We start from the raw sequence: 20,937 nt of genomic DNA on the forward strand, positions 1-20,937 counted from the left end.
GATACGGGGAGACGGCAGAGCTGAGGCTGGGTACAGGTTAGAGCCTCAGGCAGGCTGCTGATACGCCAGCAATTGTTTTTTAATCAGCCCACCCCACCTGGCTCCTTTTTCCTCTAAAAGTGCAGTTGCTGCACAGGCAGCGGTACATTTTTTAGAAGAGGGGTTGGACTGGTCTTGTGGAGGTACAGAGGGAATCACTGCTTGGTGCCAGGCACCTGAGCAGTGATGTTTTCTCTCATTTCAGCAAAAAGTTAGGCTGTCCCACCTGCCTTCCACTCACCTGTCCCTCTGAGATGCCGTGGTAGTCCTTGTGGCCTCCAGCACAGAATATATTTGGTCCAAAGAGAGCCGAGAGGCTGTCCCTCTGTGTCAGGAGAGAGAAGACCTGCAGCAGAGCCTTTTTAATCTAATTCTGCTTTGGGTGGTGGAGTTTCTTTGGGCGCACGAGACTACGATCCATTCAAGTTGCCAGCCTCCCCCCACGGTATTTTCTCATAGGGATTTGTTGCTGCAAGTAATGATTTAGATGGCCTCACCCTTGTGGTTGTTATGCTTGAAGTCTGCAGGATTTACAGATCTTAGGAAGTGACCCAGCTAGCAAGGTGCTGTTATTAGGCCCTGCAGGACAGACAAGGCAGCGGGGTGCTGCCACCTCCCTGTCCTGCTTGACCATCCCATGGGTATGTGAGGTCCAGCAAGCCACCAGCTTATCCCACTGCAGGGCCAGGTCTGTTTGTAGAGGAGCTTACACTGCCCCTGCCAGTGTGGGTTGACTCCCAGGCATGCGAGTGTGATTCAGGTGGGTGAAATCACAGCTGCACCTCAGGGTGCGGCGGGAGGACGCAGCGCCCTTGCAGTCGGGGTGCTATGCCCATGAGCAGCTGCCGAGGGCCCTCTCTTGGGCCACCTGCCTTCCACCTTGCTCCGCATCCATGTCACCCAGCCTCGGCAGGGCCCAGGGAGCCACTCGCCCCCCACATGCTGCTTATTATGGGTATGTAGGGCCACACAGCTCTGACAGAGGGGAGCAGCGAGGGAGCGGGTACCCCAGCAGCTCTGCATGCCCAGCTCGCCCATATCAAGAGCGTGAGAGGGTTGGCTTCACTGCCATCTGCATCCAGGCCACCACTGGTTAATAAAAAACTTGGTCCTCTACAGGTTTGGCAGGGCTTGGCATTAGCTCCACCGGTGTGGGGAAGTACAAGGATGTGGCAGAGAGAGCTGTAGCAATTTAAAAACTTGTGTTTTGTAGACCAGAAAGGCTGTTGCCTTAGAATATAAGCACAAAATCAGTGAGGAGCTGTTACAAATATATATGCTGGCTGATAAAACAAATGCAGGTGATTTGTCTTTGTTCTGCACCAGCTTAAATGCTTGCATCCCCTGCCATTGGCAATTTGTCTTGGTTCTTTTAAATTCCCAAGTGGATTATAATTTTTCTCGTGATATTATTTGACAACAGTCATATTTCATGGCTTTACTGCGTTCTTTGGATAGTTAGAATTTTTTTAAGCAAAGGAGCTCAGTAAGAGGCGGCCATCTCCAGGGCATGTCGTGTAATGCGGATACTGAAGATGTAGCTGAAAATGTTCTTTGTATTTTTATGTAGTTTTTATTCTCAGGAAATACAGGATTTGACCTAGGATGGTTTACAGCATATAAAGCACATTATTACCCCAATGCCAGATGCAAATCTTTTAAATGCTGTAGCATGAGTAAATTCCTCAGCATTTAATGTACTTCAGTGACTCTGGAATACTCAGTCTAAAAGAACAGTGAATTCTCAATATAATGAGGATGGTTTTAAGCTTTTCAGACACTAATGGGCTCAAAAATATAGGCATAAAACTTAGCTTCTTTGCTTTTATCTATGCATAGATTCCTGTCATGGAGTGTGTTTGTATAAAAACGATAAGGATTATTTCAGTATCCATTTACCTTTCTCCTAATATTATATTATCATTTGTTAGTTCATAGAAATATGCCATATCTAATTAGGTTAGTAATGATTGTACTTAGCATAGGAATTGCAGCAACATAAGGAGAAAATAATCACACATTGCAATACCAAAATAAACATTTCTGTCCTAAGAATGTTGTCAGGTGATGTCATACCATCTGTCCTACTGTACCCGCTCGGAAATTTTGCTGTGGCAGCATCTGGTACTTTGGCTAGCTCGGCAGACAACTGTGGTAGCTTTACAGCTGCCTTTAACTTTGCTTTTATATTTAAACAGTATTAAGACTTGATGGACTATGTTCCTATGTGTTTGCTTTTACTAAAGTTTGGATACTGAGCAATTTGTATATTTTCCTGGTTTGCAGAATAAGGTACAGTGTGCAAATTGTCTTGGGAACTTACAGTTGCCAAACTGTAAAATACAGCTCTCCCTTCCTCCTTCTCTCCACAGCCACCTTTGGGCCTGGGAGAGACACCCCCATTTTGGGGAGGACACTTTCCTGGGTGCAGGAGAACCTGAGCCCTCAGTTCTGTTCCTATAAAGATGTGGTTATTTGCACAACCTGGAACAACTCCAGCAGAGAAGACTGAGAGGAAGCAATCCCAAAATAAATAATAACCCAGTCACTAATGGTAGGGATGTTTTTTCAAGCCCTTACTCTGAACGAGGGAGAGCAGGGAGATGCTTTGGGGCATCTCACATCCCCAGGGAAAGCACAGTTGCTGGGCACTCCTAGGCAGGCTACCAGGGTGCCGGGGGAAGGGAAATGTTTGGGTTTAATTTTTCAGAGAAGGCTGAAGTGCTTACCTCTACCAGGGAATTCTCATCATTCTACTTGAAAAATTGAAATGTTTGCCTGATAGCAGATAGGCTTCCGTCAGGAGCCATGTTCGGTGACCCAACCCATGCCCCGTCCTCTTCCACTTCACCCCTGGTAGCTTAGGAAAGCAACAGGAGCAGGTTTTTGGACTCCCTTTCTTGCGTTCCTGGCAGTTCCCAGCTATATGGGGCACTGAGACATTTTGCTGAGGTCTAAGTTTTTCAGTAGGCAGCAAGATACGTAAGAAATGTTCAGCATGAATTTTAGTTATTTACCGACGGTACTGCAAGCTACATATTTTTGGTTTTGTTTGTTTTGTCATGTTAACGTGTCTTCTTAGTCCACTTTTGCCACTGCTACATAAAGTAACATGCTAAATCTTGACTGCAGACACTGTTACAGTAGTCACTCATGGTTGCCAACCGGTACAGTGATTGCCTGTATCGTGTGTAAATGATCAGCGTGCAAGCTAGACCAGGGCTGGGTGCGGGCTAGCTGGCACACCTTCATGAGCCCGCTCGCTCCTGCACGCGTGCATTCAGCTCCCCGCTGCCCATTTATTTCTCTGCTGTGCCTGTTTTCCTCTTTAAGGTAGAAACAGCTTCTTAGGATCAGCTCTGCCCCTTTTGGGCTCCACATGCACCAAGTAAAGGCTGGGCAAGTTTTCCACTTGAGCACAGAAGAGGCTGTGATGGCATTCTTTTGAAAGAGGGCTGCAAGGAAAATCTGTGGAACCAGTGTTCTCAGACTTGGACTTGCTTTTGCAAACACCTTAATAAAGTATTATGCTTTCCTTTTTCCTTCCACAAAATCAAAAAAGAAATACAGCCCAGTAAAAGGCGCAGAATGTATCTCATTTTTGGCCCCATACAGAGATGAGTGTTCTCTGATTCTAAATTCCGATTCCACTGTGCTAGATGATTTTTAAATAGATTTCAATTTAATTTTCTAAGTGCAGAAATCTAGCCAGTCCATTTCCCTTTCCCCAGAGTTTTGGACATCTGCTAGGGAAGACTCTACTTACACCAAAGGAAGGCTCTGAGTGGATGTCCAATTAATTTAGATTTGTCATTTCAATTTGTTCATTCGGCAGGTACATTGTAAACAAAATAGCTTAAATGAGGTCTGCTTTGGGGTTTTAAATATTTTATTTGTGCTTAGCTTTTGGGAATTGCCCCTTATATACAGCATCTGTTCAATATGACAGGGTTTTCTAGTGTTCATTGACTGCATATCAGCTTTCCTTTAATTGAGTTAGCAAAACGTTTTGTGATCTGCATGGTTAAAAACCCCAGTGTTTAATCCTGCCACTCTCAAGCTCCTTCAGTCTGCTCACACGACACTCTGAGCTGCTGATTGACTAGCAGAGGGTTTTGGGGGTTTTTCCATCCGCTTTCATTTCAGGTGCTGGAAGGTGCTCTCATCTTGGAGAAATGGCAGCCCCTAAAAGACCGTATTGGACTCAGTAGGGGGCTGCTGTGGGCTTCACTCAGCCAAGGATTTCCCCCAGGCAGGAAAGGGGTTGCTGAGGTTATTCCTGTGATTATAATGAGGTGTGATGGGATGAAGTTAAGAAATAGGAAATTGAAGCTGAATGTGTTTTGGCAGAGATGGTCAAGTATAGAGCTGGCTCCCGAGGGAAGTGGTAAAAGTTTGGCTCTTTAATATTACACGGGTCAAAATACTGGAGAACATGCAATGAGGACCATTTCTAGTAACAAACACACAGAGCAACTGGCCTTCTTGTTACTGCCATTCTAGAGTTAAAAGAAAATCCCTTCCATCTCTTTTAGTTAAGGGGCATTAGCATATGCTATAGGTAGAGGTTTGGGGGTTATTTAATAGACAAACAGGAAGTGTGTATGTGTGGGCTCTGTGGCACTAGCAGAAATTCAGGCTCTGAGGACATGAGACATTAAAAGGCATGGTTTAAAGAGGCAGAAATAGGCTTTTCTCGTGAGCATATTCATCTTATTATGCCTTGTGAAGGGCTCTTTATCACCATGCTGCCACCGGGTCTTTCAGTGTAAATTACTCCCTTGAAGATGACCATGTTTTCTGGTTTGCAGTAGGGACACAGGTTTTTTTGATGTTGACCCTTGTTCACAAGGGGCTACGACACAATCGCTAAGTTGTTCATGGAAATCATACTGCAGAAAATCATAGTCCCAGGGGTAATGTGCTAGTCATTTAATCCATCAAAGCACACTACCCACCACAGGAGTACACACGGACCCGTGCCTTAACAAACCTCTGTTCTTTTTATACAGCACTGATTTTCCTGTTTCTTTCTTGCAGTACAATAAACACCTCTTCGTACACATTGGACACGCTAACCATTCTTACAGTGACCCGTTGCTTGAATCGGTGGACATTCGTCAGATTTATGACAAATTTCCTGAAAAGAAGGGCGGTCTAAAGGAACTGTTTGGGAAGGGGCCCCAAAACGCTTTCTTCCTCGTAAAATTCTGGGTGAGTAAGACTTGACGTGGAGAACCTCTCTTGTTGATAAGGCCTGTGTGTAGTATTTAGCACCCTTCAGGGTGCTTGTGGAAATTTCTTCTGTCATCGTTTAAAAGTGCAAAGCTGTTTATCCTTCAGGTAGGACACTGGCCCAGAGCCACTCTTGTTGACAGCTCCACAATAACTCTGTGTTGCAGACAACATGCAAAGGCAGATGCGTGCCTCAACTGTGCTTGACACAGCTCTGGGCAGGAGCAAACAGGTAACGAGAGCCCTTGTTTGTAAATGGGGAACTGCCATCTAGTGGTCCAAGAAAAACCGGGAAGTGCAGAAATGGAGCCCGCGTTTTAGTGTTTCAAATGTTGAACTCTTGCCAAATGCAAACAGTACAAGTATCAGTCCTGCAATCAGTCCACACTTATGCAGAGAGGACCAAGCAGGATTTGAACCGAGTGTGCAGCAAGATGACTGTCATCAAGGGAGGGTTCCAGGGTTTTTCTTAAACATTTTTTGGTTGCTAGAGCACATCTGCTTTACTCTGGCCTTTTTGTTAGTCAGCCATGGGACTCTGCTCCAAAAGCTGTATCTGTTCGTATCAGTTGTGAGCAAGAGTGAAAAACGAATTTGAAGGGAAGGCTGAGATGTTGTACATTGTATATTGATCTAGTGCATATCTATGTGACCTGAAGTACTCTCCACCTTGTACATACCCCAGACTTCATTCTGTGGCACCAGATTTGGAATTTGGAACTGGGGATGAGGGAAACTGTCTTTTCTCAAATCTGGGTGTGGAAGGGATAAGCCACTGAGCAGGAGCTGTGCTGGACGGTAGAAGAAACCTGTTGAAAAACTCATGGGACTTAAAAGTGGGCATGGGAGCTGTAGGTGAGGCATTTGAGGGCTGACTGAGCAAAGAGGCCAGGAACAGGAGGCAGCAGAGAACTGGGAGCTGAAACACAGCAGGCACAAGGAGCGTGGAAAAGGCAGGTGAGAATGTAGGGTCAAAAAGAAGGAGGCAGTGGGAAGATGGAGCATTGGGGATAAGGAGTCTGCGGGGAAACGTAGGGCTGAAGGCACACAGCAGAAACAGGTATGAGAGGCGGGAACATCGTAAGGACGGAAGAAATCTGGCTGCAGAGGAATAGAGCTTGGAGGTTAAGGGTCTGTGACCATGAAATACATTTCCTTGCAAAATTTGGGCTTGAACTGAGAACCATCATCTCACCACGTTGCATAATAAATATTTGCAAAACCTGCTGGCAGTGGGAATGTCACCTCACTTTGCTGTTCTCTGTTCCCATAGAGAATGGCAGGCCTCAGACATTACATTAGGCATGGAAGCAGCAGATTTATGATATGGTCACTGATGTATTGTATGTTCTGCTTTTTCTCAGTGTGGAAACAGATTTTCAGGCAATGCTCAAAGATGTATCTAAAGCCAGTAGAGATCTTCTTTGGATCATTAAGGTCTGTGTTGTACTCATGACTTTGAAAATTCAAGTGCCATCCTTCTTTGCTTGATCTCCTGCAAGCAGTGCACACCTTTGACACTCTTGCTTCAGTTTCCTATCTGCAATATTGGGGTAGTACCATCCCTTCACCTCAGGTGGTCACTGAGAAATCAAACTCATGGCTGTTTATAAATAATCAAGATAATGCCATGAAGAAAACGCTTACAAAATTAATAATACTGTGTTCATCACAGGTTTTGAGGAAATAGGGTCTGGGCAATACTGAATAATGAAGACAAGAAATATTGTATAGATGCTCAGAGGGTGAGAGTGCAGTCGTGTGGCTAAGGACTGTGCCATGACGCAGTTCAGCAGTCAGGACGTGCAGGCAACTTCAATCCAACATTTCCTAACCTCACTGTGCCTTCCAACATAATGGTCTTTCTTTTAATACAATTTTGTGTTGTATTAACTTAGAGATTAAAAACCAGACAGTGCTAGCATCCTTCTGAGTTATACATTAAAAATGTGGCAAGAATGCCTTCCTGAGCCATGACCTTAAAATAGGCCAGTGGATTTTCTCTCTCATGGGGTGAGTGAGGTAGAGGGAAGGTGCCGGGGGCAGTGTAGCGTGAGTCACGACGAATGCCCTTCTAGGAATAAACTTCACACAAGTACCCCCCATCTAGAAATATGTATAGGAAAAATGGAAAATGGCTATGTAAAGCCATGAGAATTAGATCCTAAACTGCCAGCTCACTGTCCTTAACTTCTTTCACGCCAATAGGACATTTCTTCAGAAAAAAGGACTCTGTTCCCATTTTCATGGGGAGTGTTGAGAAACTGTTCTGAACAGTCATATATTACCAGTGTAAAGCTGGCAAAGGTTGCTGACAATCTTCTTGACGCTATTAGTAACTTCGTTTATTAATATGAAAATAGGTAAATTTTTGTATTCTTGTTCTTTTCTTTTAAATTAAGTATCCACTTCTGAATCAGTATCCACTCTCTCCTTTTTATCCACTACCTCCTCCTACTCTGAAAGTTCAACTTCTCCCAGGTTCTGTTCATGTTGAGTGGTTATTGCTTACTCACAATACCCCCTCTCTCACCCTTTAACCATTTTCCCCTTCCCATCCTTTCTGTTGTCTTCTCCCTTCATTATCATTTAACCATTGATAGTTTGCTCAGCGCTGTAAGCTAGTACATCAGTGTGCAGTGACTGTTCACGTTGTGGTGGAATTTGATTGTAATGTGAGTAAAAGAGGAACAGGAATTTTCATTGGGCAAATAAGTACAGGTCAGAAAGCACTGTAAGGAGAATCAGCAAAAGAAAACCAGGGACAATGAGTGAAAGAAGTCAAGGGAAACCAGAGAAGGAAAGCAGGTGGGTGTCGTGGCATGTGGCAGCTTGAAAGCAAAGGTGAGGATTTGATGCCAGAAGGGATGGTGAGCCTGTAAACAGATTTAAGGGAAGCTGGCATGTCGCTGGAGGCAGCACAAAGGGTATTTTGTTTAGACTTTACATCTAGTGCGGAAAGGAAAGATGGGAAACAGGAAGTCCAGAGACAAGCACTCACACTGAGGATGACTAAGGCAGAAAGCAGCTTAGCTCTGGTAGCTGGAAAGAGAGTACTCCTCTTTCTCTTTCCCATTTAGTTCTGCTTGAGGTTCTGAGCAGTGTGGTTTTCCCTGTGATAAAGGTAATATGGTTTGATTACAAAAAAGTGGGAGAGAAAGGTCTGAGATCTTGCAAGAAGACATTTGGCAATTGTGGAGTTGACTTTGCAAAGCATGACAGGGATGGAGTACAAAGCAAAGTGTTGCTTTGCTTTGCAGAGGTTTATTAGTTCATACAGATTTTATCTCCTGTGAAACACAGCCTGATGCAGGGAATGGATGAGCTTCTGTCCTAGTGACACAAATGGACATCACACTTTTGTGTCTTTTCCTACCTAACAGCGCTGGAGGTATAAAAGGAGGAGAATTCTCCTTTTACACCACCTCAACAACCAACCTTACAGCCCTACAAAGCGATTTCCTGATCCTTGTCTTGCACCTTGAATGCAGTGAATCTTTTCTTCTGTTTAACCCAGGTAGTCACTGGGAACCAGAGAGTTCAGGGAAGTCGCCTCAGAGACAGGCTTTTACAGTAACAGATAGAAGGAGCTTTACTAGGTATGTTGTGACTCAGTACAATGAGTAAATAAGGAACAACGTACTAACGATATGGCACAGGAAATTTGTGTGACAGTGATATGAAACCGGAGATTACAGGGATATAAAATGAAAAGAAAAATAAATGTTCTTAAATAAATGTAAAAGTTATTTCCTAGAACACTGACGAGGAATTCAGACAAGGCTGCAGAATATCTGCAAATGAAACCTTTCCCTGGGTGCAGGTTGAGTGCACAATCTTGCTTCTGTTGCCTTAGTCACTAGCAAAATAAACCCAGTCTATGTAAAACAATCAAGTATGATTCATGCCATCTAATCTTAATCTGAGTAAGGTCAACATACCTGTTGGTTGGTTTGTACTTAAACTGTTTCTGTGACTTGAGAAAAGCCCCGAAGTTTTGTCGTCTTTGAAGTTCTGATTAGCCTATCTAAAAGCTAAGTCAACACATGTTGCCTCTGTTGGTTTCTTTTATTGGTTGAAGTTCTATGCTTATTGATATCTAATGCCATCCCCACCGATTACTCACTACTATTCTTAAATCATTTAATACTGAATAACACGCTTAGGCCTCCTGAAAGAATTCAAACTAAATGATAGTTTGCAACTCGAGCTTTACTCCAAGATGTCTGTCTAAAACATTATCGCCGGCCTTGCCTTCCTGGCCCACAGTGCTGATTGCCCAGCGCTCTGCCTCCCTGGCTCTCTTTCTCTTGCAGGAGGTTGATGGTACATCTGTCCCACTCACTCCACCTCCCTTTGAATCCAGCATCTCTCAGCCGCATCTCCAGCAACCACCTTTGTTTTGACTCCGCTGTCATGATCACATACATCTCCATTGACTCCGGCAGGGGAATCGCTCTAGGAAGGCACAACCCTGTGTCTCCCCTTATGCCCCTCCTAGCTTTGCTAGCTCTGTAACTCGCCTCTGTCCAGCGCTAGTTCACCTGGCAAACACTTCTCACTACTAAGAGCACCTTTTAACATTAATTCAGCAGTGTGCATCTGTCCGCTCCAGCCTAGACTAAATTATTCTGGTTTAGCTAGTTATTTCTCTCTCGTGTTTTGCCTCAACCCCCGATTACAAATTCTGAGGCAGGGATTCTCTTTTTGCATGACTTTTCTATGTAACCCACAGTATTGTGCAGTGGGTCCGTGCCTCCGCTGGGATCCTTAGTGCCAGTGTAAGCACACCTTGCAGTAGCGTGGCTGTGGATTTTGTCTCTGACACTGCCAAACGCTCTGTGCCAACCTGAACTCTGACTTGTGCAGCTACAGGAACAACAATGGAAAACAAATTTATCTGAAAGGAGGAGGGCTGTTTTCTAACCAGTGACACAGGAAAAAAAACAGCTGATATAAATTAATATTGGGCTGTCGGCTTTCTACTGATCTGATCCCCTGGCTTAATTTCAAATGGTTGCAGTAGCTAGAACTATTCTTCAAACAGAGGAAAGCTTAGTCAGAGCTCAGTGCAACTCTGAAAATAAAGACCCAAACTCATCTGAAGATGCATGGATGATATTAATTGATGTTTAAAATGAATGCCTCTATTTGCAGGAATCTGCAATGCAAACTAGGAGTTTTAGAAAGTAATGCATATTATAATTAGGGCAAGCTTTTAAAGATGCTTTGAAGTCCTAAACATTTTTGAAATTCAAATGTGGGATGGAAATAAAGGATTCTACACAATAAAGGGGCATGAAATTATGTCCCCCAAAATTTCACTGTTTTATAGATGTAAATATATGCCATAATTAGTGGTAAGTAACATGAGGAGGATGGTTAAGTTTATTCCTATTCTTATTCAAAACAGCTGTGGCATGAAAAATAATGCGCCTTCTCTTTGTGATACACTGGAACAAACAATTTACCCATGTAATCAGTGTTCAGAAATGGCTTGCGCCTGTGGTCTCCTCCCACCCCCTCCTGAATTTATCCCCATGTGCCTCCAGCCGTCTTCAAAGGTGCAGAGATTCTTTGTGTCCTTCATTCACACACACACAATTGTGGCTATTGCCTTTTTTTTTTTTCCTTCTTTCTATTTTTACATGTAATTTATATTGCACAATCTAGAATCTTGGATTTCCCTCCACACACAGACACACACATGCACACTCGCCAGCTTTGACTGGCAAATGATCTGCAACTCACAAATGGGATCCGTAATGTGAATGGGTCTATGGCCAGCATGCAAATGTATGCAAAACAAATTAGATATGGAAGAAAGCAGACATCCATTTTCTTTTCCCCATCACAACCCTCTCAGCGCAGGGAGCTCACGTGGTGCTTCTGGAGGACCCCTTCGCAAACTGATGCAAGAGCATTAGTGCTCGAGGCTGGATAATGAGTGGAAGGGGCTGAGCAGCTGGGAAGCCGGAGCAGCTTGGCCTGTCCATCACAAGCCCAACCATGTGGCAGACCTGGATGCAATTCCTGAGCTGCAGTGTAACGCGTGGTGAAACGTGCCAACGACCCAGATGCTCCCGTTGGAAAAAATTGCTTTACAATTTGTAATCTCTGCTCTTTGATCACCCTTTGGAGAGGAGGAGGGGAGGCATGATGCAGTCATATGAGTAGCACACCTCCCTGCAGTCAGCAGTTGTTAAACCCTATATGTTGTTAATAAGTGACCTTATGTGCTTAATGTTAACTACTGAATGCCAGTATAAATTGTTCTGGCCCTCCCCAGATCCCACTGTTTCCAGTAGGTGCTGTTTTCTTTCTACTCATTGTTAGCCACGGCTGTTATTATTACACAAGCGCTCTACCCTCTGCCCCCGCCTTTAACACAGAGCCTGAGAGCTCTTCTGAAGGGAACGTGAAGATTTGTATTTATTTATTTACTTACTTATTTATACTCTTTATTTTGGTTGCAGCTAGCTCTGGTTTGGTGCTTGCTCTGGTGCACTGGCAGAGGCTTCTCCATGCAGCATGCCAAACACTTGGAGCTCTTAACATGTAATATTTTTGGTGCTACCCGTTGTCAAGCTATGCTTTATTAATGAATTAATCATGCTCTTACACAACCACTGTAGATAGGGTGCCAGAAAGCTGAGTGCCTCTCCCACCTCCAAATGAGTTCAGTTAATATAAATCTCAGCTCTTAGAAATAAATCAAAACTAGAGTTTTAGTCTTGAAAGTTAAAAAAAAAATCCATTTGTTTTTTTCCTAAATTGTGTTGATCTTGTATGTTAAAATTCAATGAGTCCATGGACTCCTGTTTGCCACATGTGATCATATCTTAATATTTGAATGTATGCCAATATATTTGAAATAGCCATTCAAAAGGTTATTTATCTGTATATGCTATGCTAGCTCTCACCAGCCCTAATTTCTGGAGCCGTGGGTCAGATCGCAGTTGCATGAGAAGCTGTACAGAAGGGAAAGCTGGTTTATGGCCCAGGAAGGCCTGCAAGCTGAGTCTGAAATGCAAGGGCGCAGCTAGAGACAGAGCACCAAGGAAATAATGAGGCAAAGGTGGTTGCAGCATGAGGCTGCAAGCACAGCACTCCAGAAGCTTGACTGTTGTCACATTTTTCACAGGGATCATTGAAAAAGGAAATTACAAGGAGAGGGTTAATTGAGGTTAATAAGATAAATTCCAATATTTTAATTTTGCTATTATTATATTAATCTAGTCTTGTCTCTTCTGCAATATAGGCAGCGAACCTCACTAAGTAATGTCTGCCTCCGGACAATAAGCCTACTTGACCTAGAGCATCCCTGTTAGATAGATATTTAGCTCGGTTAAAAAAAAAAAAACCACCAAGTAATGGTCATTCCACCACATTTGAAAATTATGCCAGCATTTCATTGCCATCAGGGTTACCAGCCTCTGCCTTGTTTCTCATTTAGCTTTTGCTTTGCTTTAGCTTTCTCTCTTTTAATGTCCTTTTCTGCAAGATTTAATCTATCAGAAGACTCTTCCCCATGTAGCAACTTGTAGGCTATGACAAAGTCGTGGAAAAACTTTCCTTGGAAAAAGTAAGTAGATGGAGTTTCATTAGTCATTCACTACAAAGGATGTTTTCCAGACCTGAAATCATTCTTGTAACTTTTTTCTGAACACTTTCCAATTTTCCAACATTCTTTCTAAGATGTAGACACAAAAACTGGAATCAATATTGTAGTAAGGAGCCTACTAAAACTGAATACCAGGGTTAACACATCACCTTGGTCCTGCTCAAAGCTACACCTACAACTCTCCTAGCCCCAGCAGTGCCCATTTTTAGCAAAACTTTTTTTTTTTTTTATTTGATACTCTTGTAATCTTTGGGGGTGGGGGGAATCCCCTGAATTTTAATTGTGACCCACTTTTGTCGGTTCAAGAAATACAATTTTGCTTTCAGGTGTATTAGACGAGCCCCTTCCTATGTAAGCCATAACAATATAATCAGCAAGTCTTTCACCATCATTTTGTAACCAAAGTTCTGTATTTTACCAGAAGTGAGAGCCTTTCCTTCCTTCCTGAAGGTGTTCAGCTGTCAACGAAGCTTTCAACACCTGGCTCCTTGGCGTAGCAATCCCCTCTTTGCAATGCTACTTGCTCCTTCCTGCTGCTCATGTACTCGGCCTCTAGTGAAAAAATTTGAACCCAGACTGAGAGGCAAGATTTGTTATAGTATGTGAGAATAGACAAAATTCTTTCAGTATTAAAAGAGGCTTTGGTGAACCCTTAATTTTAAGAGTATTTGCCATTGCCAACTCTTACGATTTTTATGTTGGTGTTGTTACACTTTTCAGAGGAGTCTTAAAGCTTCAGCTCTCAGCAGTTTGTAATTAGTTGAACATGAAAACTGTGGTTTAAAAGGAAAATTGTCTTTCCTTGAAAACAGCTTCATTATGTGCTAGACTCAAAAAAATCAAATAGCAAATAAAGCTCATGCATGTCTGCATTACCATCATAGGACTTTTGCAACAATGTTGTGACGGCGTAAGAGTAAATCGTGACATTTGAGTGATAATTTCAAGCATTCCTCATTCAAACATCAGGGCCCCAGCCTGTATTTTTTGTGTACACAGGACTCCTGGTGATTTCAGTGAGAGTTGGAAGAGCTGTGGGAGTGATCAGCAGGGTGCCAGATGGCCACATGTGTTACTTGTCCAGGTTAAATGTCAGCATGTAAATACAACAATTAGCACTTTCTTTCAGTGGGCTTCAAAATCAGAAGGCAGCAGATAAAAAGTTATTCTTATTTATAACCCTATAAACAGTTATTACTGTACCTTGGAATGTAAGGTCTGTGCGGTCGACCCTTTTGACAACATGAAATTGTCAGGAGCATTTTAGTTATGATTTCTTAAATATTTTGTCCATATCTGAAAGGAAATAAAAGAAAATATTTTGGTAGTAAAATTTTAATTGCGGTAGCAGCAAGAATAACCCCTTTTTAAGAGATTACCACTACTACTTGGTGTTACTTATAACAATGCAATTGTTGTATCAGAAATCCCTGTTCTTCAGAAATGCAGGTGGGGCAGCTGTGGCATGGCTGGTGGCTGCAGCAGTTTGTCATGTTTAGATGTTTGCCCTGTTTCGATTGCAAGCCAGCTGTGATGGCAAATTGCTTATGTACGCTTAGCTTAGAACGATTTCTTACAGCTCACTGTGAACGCACTGCTTTAGATGTACATTAAACATTAACTGCTGACCTCATGCAAAGCATGTGCAAGAAACAAGGTGTAGTAGCGATAGGATTTCTTTCTGTTATGCAAAATACACGACTATAGGGCTGTTTGTGTTACTGTGTGGAAACCTCAGGAGACTTCTCCACTGATTAATTTACCAAAGCCAGCCTGAAGTGATCTTAGACCTATGTCTTCTCCGCACCACAAACTAGCTCAGTATGTGCTATTATCAGCGTATTGCCTCAGAATGTTGTACCACAAATAAGGACTGTAGACACTAAGTAGAATTAATGAGTTGTTGCCTAGTTAAAAATTAAATAGCAGTTACAAATGGCCTGAACTGTAGTAAAGGCAGGATTATAAATGTTTCACATGAACTAGTAAATAGACATACCTGTAAACTGGGTTTTTAAAAACTCTCAAGGTAGACGTGAAAGTATCTGTCAAAATTTTTTTGTTACATTTCTATATAAGCAATAAAAACAAGCAGAGCTAGACTTGCAAGCGAAAGAGCTGTGGAAGTGCATTTCCCTGCTAAAATGTTTGTCTCGGAGTGAGTTAAAAAATTCAGGCGATTCTTAGATGTTGCGCTGCAGTAGCTGATCAGCTATTTCCACATTAAAAAAAAAAAGCCCTGCCCACTCGCTCCTTGGGCACCAAAGGTGTCAAGAGAGCTAATGCCTGAATCAACAAATCCAGCTGTGGATATCCCTAGACTCTGCCTATACCCATATTAGTGCTCTTTTAAGTTGAGGGCTTTTGAAAATGGATTGATGATGACAAAGAGCACAGTGGCAGAACAGCTTCAGTGCTGCTGCAGGCCCGGGGAGGCTGGGTTCAGCATGTGACCTGTGCCATTGCTTTGTAGCCAAATTAATCATGCTGTGCACAGGACTTGGATTTGGATATAAATAATTAAAGGTAGCACTGTTCCTCACTTGATCCTGCAAGTCTCGATCTCTGTTGCTAGATATCAACACCAGCTGGATAGTTACTCAGCCTGCAGAGAAATACTGAAAGAAATCAAATGCGTCCAGCAATATTTTATTGGTGCGGCAGGCATGGCTCAGTGTGCGCACAGCTGATGTGAAGCCTGCGCGTTGCGTCACACAGCTCCCGTGAAGTCAAGTATTTTGCTGAATCAGGGCCATATGGCTTGACGGAGCCTTATCAGAGATCGATTCCAGTGTTGCGCAGCTGTCTGCCTGTGCCATGAAGATTTCATTGCTTTTAGAAAGGCAAAGGAGAAAGTGGAACTATGGCCCTTCAGGAGTGGGATGGCTCGGCTGAATTCAAGGCCACCGGGCACGTTCCCTCCAGAGGAGCCAGCTCCGGAGCCAGGCTCCTCGCAGGTGATCATTCCCTGTGCTCCTGAGACTTCATCTGCTATCTGCCAGACAAGAACATCAGCTGTATCCCAGAGTAATACTGGGTTGTCTTTTGTTGTTTAAAGTTTGAAGAAATTGCCACTTCCCTAAGGTTTTTACTGCAACAATTAGGCAGGTACTTTCCTGACAGACTTTTTCCACTGTCGCTGTTGTCACTATAAAACTCCCCCCTCCTCTCCCTTACTTCTGAAAGGAATGGTGAGCTAATTACAGCCCATGCTACTGACATTGTCAAATGAAAAATAAAAATCTTCAACATCTATTACTTTTTCCCAACAGGCTGACTTAAACTGCAACATTCAAGATGATACAGGAGCGTTTTACGGAGTCACTAGTCAGTACGAGAGCTCAGAAAACATGACAATCACCTGTTCCACCAAAGTCTGCTCATTTGGAAAGCAAGTAGTAGAAAAAGTAGAGGTGGGTGTCGTGATGGGCTGTGTGGGATGAGTCTCTGGTTCCCTTTCATTTTAATTAGCCTTGTCTCTCTCCTGTCTTTACTTTGCTCTTGTCTGTCTTTTTCTTCCTTCCTGTAATCCTTCCTGAAAGAGTATTTTCCTTCCCAGCAGTGTTTAGGTTAATTTTAAATCACTGTGTGAGTGGTGACACTAAAGTGAAATCCTCGTTACCTGTTGCTTTGGAGACCCTCCCCCACCCTGCCTGTGGCACCCTTGGGTGGGGAACCTGCAGCTGACATCAAAGAGCTGAAGCAAAAAAAAAAGCTCCCATTTCCAAACACTCGGCCAGGCACGTAGCCTGTTTGGAACCATACTACAGCGACGAGCTGCCCTCTATCTTCTAGATTATTTTTTTTTAAGTATTTTAAAGCCATGGGTGGTGCACTATGTCTGTACCCATGCTTATTGTATCTTATTTTATGCACAGAAAGGCCTGCCCTCCTCAGTCACCAGCAGCTTTTGAATACAAAGTTGGGTATTTTCTTAACATGCAAGGGGCTTGTTTATTTTTTTACCTTTTCTTTTCTAAGCCCGGGGCTGTGTCGCATAGCTAGGAACTGTATCAGGTAGCTAGGTGGTTTGTTGTGCCATGGTACTGCAGCTATTTAACTGGTCTTCTGTGTACTAAGCCCCACACCCACATCTGTTGTCTGCGGTTCAGTTTTTGTGCAGGAATTTTAGCCTAGAGCTGCAGGTTGAGCCTTTATAGATGTCCTGGTCACTGTTCACATCATCCTAATACTAAACGTATTTCCTGCGCATGGTGACCATAAAAAAGTTTTCCATCATTTCCATTATTCCAAGCTTAGAGAAAGCCAGATAAACCCACAAGCCACTGAGAAGCTCAGCTGAGCAATTGGGAGCTGGGCAGCAGGAGGCCAGGAGTCACAGCCTTACCCTCCTTCAGCCCCTTGTGAGCCCCTGCAATCTAAATCAGGCTTGTTTTCTTCCAACTGTAGGCTTGCATCTGTCTGTAATTCCTAAATTGCCTATTAAACCATGCAATAATGCAGCTTTGTTTATATGCATATATTTAGGCATAAATATATAAGCTTATTTTTGCTGTTCCCTTCATAGACAATTGCCTCGAAACTACTGTAAAAGCATCTTACCACAAAGTTTTCTGATGATTAATTAATTTTTACTTGACTTGGACTTACCTTTGTGTAATCCTCAGCTGTTCAGTTTTTTTACTTCACAGGTTAGAGAGCAAGTAGTAATATTATAACTTCTAACAATTAAGTGCCCTTGAATTTTTAGCAAAGCACTGCATAGCTCAGGCAGGGAGTTAGTGGTGGTGGTGGTGGGTGTCTGAGAGCCACGGTCTCTTTTTTCTGTCTACACAAAGAAAGAAAAAAACAGATTTAATATTCACTTGTTGTCACTTTTTTGCTATTTCTGAATTAGCTTATTCTAAATGCTCCCTCTTTTTTTTTTTTTTTTAGACTGAATATGCAAGGTTTGAGAACGGCCGATTTGTGTACAGAATAAATCGCTCTCCAATGTGTGAATATATGATCAACTTCATACACAAGTTGAAGCATTTACCAGAGAAATACATGATGAACAGCGTGTTGGAAAATTTTACAATTTTATTGGTATGGACTCAATTTTTATTTTTCTGTTTCCAAAATACTCTCAGGCTTTATATGGCTTGCTTAACTTGTAATGTTTAGAACCAGTTTCCGAATCCCTTAGTAATCATGTTGCTTACTAAACACATCATCCCATTGACTTCAGAGTAATACTCTTGGAATTGTGCGCTGTAGACACCAAGGATAAAAAGGCTAAGCTGGCTGGGAACGTGAACACACATCTTTTTGTTACTTCCCAAAAATTCAGCTTACCTCTCTCTTTTTTTCATGCAAGTCTCTGTTTGGTGTTTGTAGTGAGCCTGAGGCAGTAACTTTGAACCATCCCATTCATCTAATGTGTTCTTATGGAGCTGCCAGTTACAATACTGCAAATGTCAGTGGTGTTTTAATTAGTTCTTGGGCCAGGAAAGCACGCAGTAATGGCTACACCCAACAGGTGATCTACAGCACAAAGAATGGTCCACACAGCGGCCTTTAAGCCAGTTTCATCCAGTTACCCAGCTTGCTTTCACTGTGGCTTTGCGGTGGCCCCTCAGCCAAGAACTCGGCGCCATGCGCTGCTGCTGCCGCCATAGGATTTGGGCAGGACCAAGGGCTGGCAGCATGGGGAAGAGGGAGGGCTATGAGCGCAGAGCCCCATGCACCCTGCTCAGCTGTCTTCTGGCAAGGGAACACCAGGGCGATGGTTGCCCTGTGCTGAAGGGGGGGTGCAGGTTGAGGAAAGCTGAGCCACAACCACTATGATGGCGGCTCATGGCCAAGCAGCCAGGCTGGGATGGATCTCAGTGCCCTCGGCTGCGAGCTACAGCCCTGCAGCTCAGCCCCAGAGCCTGCTACGGGAGCAAGTGTGGCCACAGGGGCCTGTTTAAATTGCCAGAGAGCGAGCGAGAGGACACACGTTCAAAGAGTCACAGCTAAAGATTGTCTTCAATCAAGCCAGTCATTTCTTGTTTTGGCCCTGGTGTTTCCGAGTCTAATACGCTGTCTACCTCTTCCTTCCCCTCAAACAGGTTGTAACAAACAGGGATACACAAGAAACCCTGCTCTGCATGGCTTGTGTATTTGAAGTGTCAAACAGCGAACATGGAGCACAGCATCATATCTACAGGCTTGTAAAGGACTGAGCAGTTATTTATATATACACTTCATTTCACTTCTTTATCAAAAACACAGACTGTAAACCTCAACACTAAGTGGCAGTGCCTCTGGCCCAACTTTCACCCACATTTTTCTAAATCCTGTTTTAGTGAAGTCATTTTTAATGTGTTCATATATAATTGTAGCTGTGAAATTCTGGTACAGTTGTAAAAATTATTTCTAAAACTAAGTGTTCTTCAAATTTGTAAACCACAGTTCTTTGGGAAGACTGTATTTAAGAACCTAACGCCTCTGTCTGTGGAGGCCTATTTTTAATTCTGATAGAAAAATGTATGACAGAGCATTTGCCATGGGGAAAAACTGACAGCATTTATAAGAATTTATTTTGGGTTTTTTTTCCAACATGAAAAACTTGTTTTACAATGCAAGTGAAATTGAAATGAATCTTTAGCTATAACTGTAAATGAGTACACAAAGTTAATAATCTTTATAGAATTATCTTTGTAACTAATTAGGGTGGAAGATATGGACGAATGTAATTCACTAAATTATTTTTTAAAATGAAACGTTTTTCTGTTTGAAACCAAATGAAAAATGTAGCCTTAAGAAATGCCTGATAGAAACAGACAGGTCCTAAAATTAGGCAAATTTTGTATTTTTTTCTCAACGCTAAAACTAATCTTCTAATCCATTAAACTTTCAAACAGGTATTGCAGAGAAAGCAAACATCATCCCTTACCCCTAACATATCTAGTGTATTTTAAAAGAGTATAAAGTTGTATTGTACTAATATGAAAATTTGATTATTTAATGAAAAAGATGGCTCATTTTGCAATAAGTAGGTAAATACTGAAGATTTAGACTCACATTATATGTAGTCTTGTGTGTGCAGTTCTATTTTATATGGACAACTATGTTTTCTAATAAGTTGAGTGAAAAACTTGCAACTCCGAACTTAACAGAGGAACGGAAACTGACATTGCGACAGCATTGAGTAATGCGTAAACTGAAAGCAAAACACTAACGTGTTTGACAGAGTACGTACACCTCTGAAAGGATCAACAGCTTTAACATCTATGAGATGCTAGAAAATCACAACCAACATCAGGCAAAGACAATTGAAAGCGGAGATGTTTGTTTTCTCCTTTTCCGCTTTATCATGGTGCTCTTACAGCTCTCCCAGTTGTCTCTCCAGTTCCGACTGGCAAAGACCTTATTGGAAACAAACACGTTCGTACCACGTGTGGTCTGATGTCCTTTTGCATCCGGCTATGGTAGCATTCATCCTTCTGATATATTCAGGGAAGACTCCAGGAAGTGAAGTACAGCTGGAGATATTTTAATACTGTAAGGATTCAAACCATGGATGTGGGTGTGAGTGAGTGTCTGAGGTACGCACACGTACGAGACGTAGTCTCCTTCCTCCTGGCTCCACCAGAGAGTGTTGCTCGGCTTCTTCCCTCCCGCTGTGCCGCCAGCACTGCCCCCAGTTGCCCCAGCCGCAGTTGTTTCAGCAGGTGCTGGGCCAGCAGCGGGCTCTCACACAAAACATTTGTCTGAAAGGCTGAGGGCTGCCCGGCCAAGCACAAGCCACCTTAAAGCTCAGTCGTGAGGTATCGGCAAGGAGAGTTCTTGGGAAGGCCTTTTGCAGTCCTGAATCAAAGATGTCAACATTTAGCAGGTCCCTCCTCCCTGCCCTTTACCGATATGTGCCCATGCACAACTGAAGTCTAGAATTTACGCCCAGGCACAGTGCTGTAGTTTTCAAAAAAGCCAGTTTTTTGGTTTTTTTTTTTATATTTCTGCATAGTACCCTCTGTTAGAATTGCCCATCGCTGCCCTAGATTAGACTACAGCCTAGATGAGGTAGCAGGTTGCTGAACACCTGCGTCAGA

At 42.9% G+C, this 20,937-nt stretch overlaps 1 protein-coding gene across 3 annotated transcripts in view; it reads left to right on the forward strand.

The window, feature by feature from the left end:
- The window catches only part of TEAD1 (TEA domain transcription factor 1), a 100,784-nt gene extending 81,716 nt beyond the window's left edge, over positions 1-19,068 (forward strand). For all 3 annotated transcript variants that reach the window (XM_009635651.2, XM_009635649.2, XM_009635650.2), the window contains 4 exons: positions 5,080-5,253; positions 16,171-16,311; positions 17,795-17,947; positions 18,955-19,068. In XM_009635651.2, the coding sequence (XP_009633946.1) occupies positions 5,080-5,253; positions 16,171-16,311; positions 17,795-17,947; positions 18,955-19,068 (582 nt within the window). The remainder of the gene's footprint in view (positions 1-5,079; positions 5,254-16,170; positions 16,312-17,794; positions 17,948-18,954) is intronic.
- The last annotated feature ends 1,869 nt before the right edge of the window (positions 19,069-20,937 follow it).

The sequence above is a fragment of the Egretta garzetta genome, unplaced genomic scaffold, assembly GCF_000687185.1.
Source record: "Egretta garzetta isolate BGI_Z169 unplaced genomic scaffold, ASM68718v1 scaffold573, whole genome shotgun sequence".
Classification (NCBI taxonomy): Eukaryota; Metazoa; Chordata; class Aves; order Pelecaniformes; family Ardeidae; genus Egretta; species Egretta garzetta.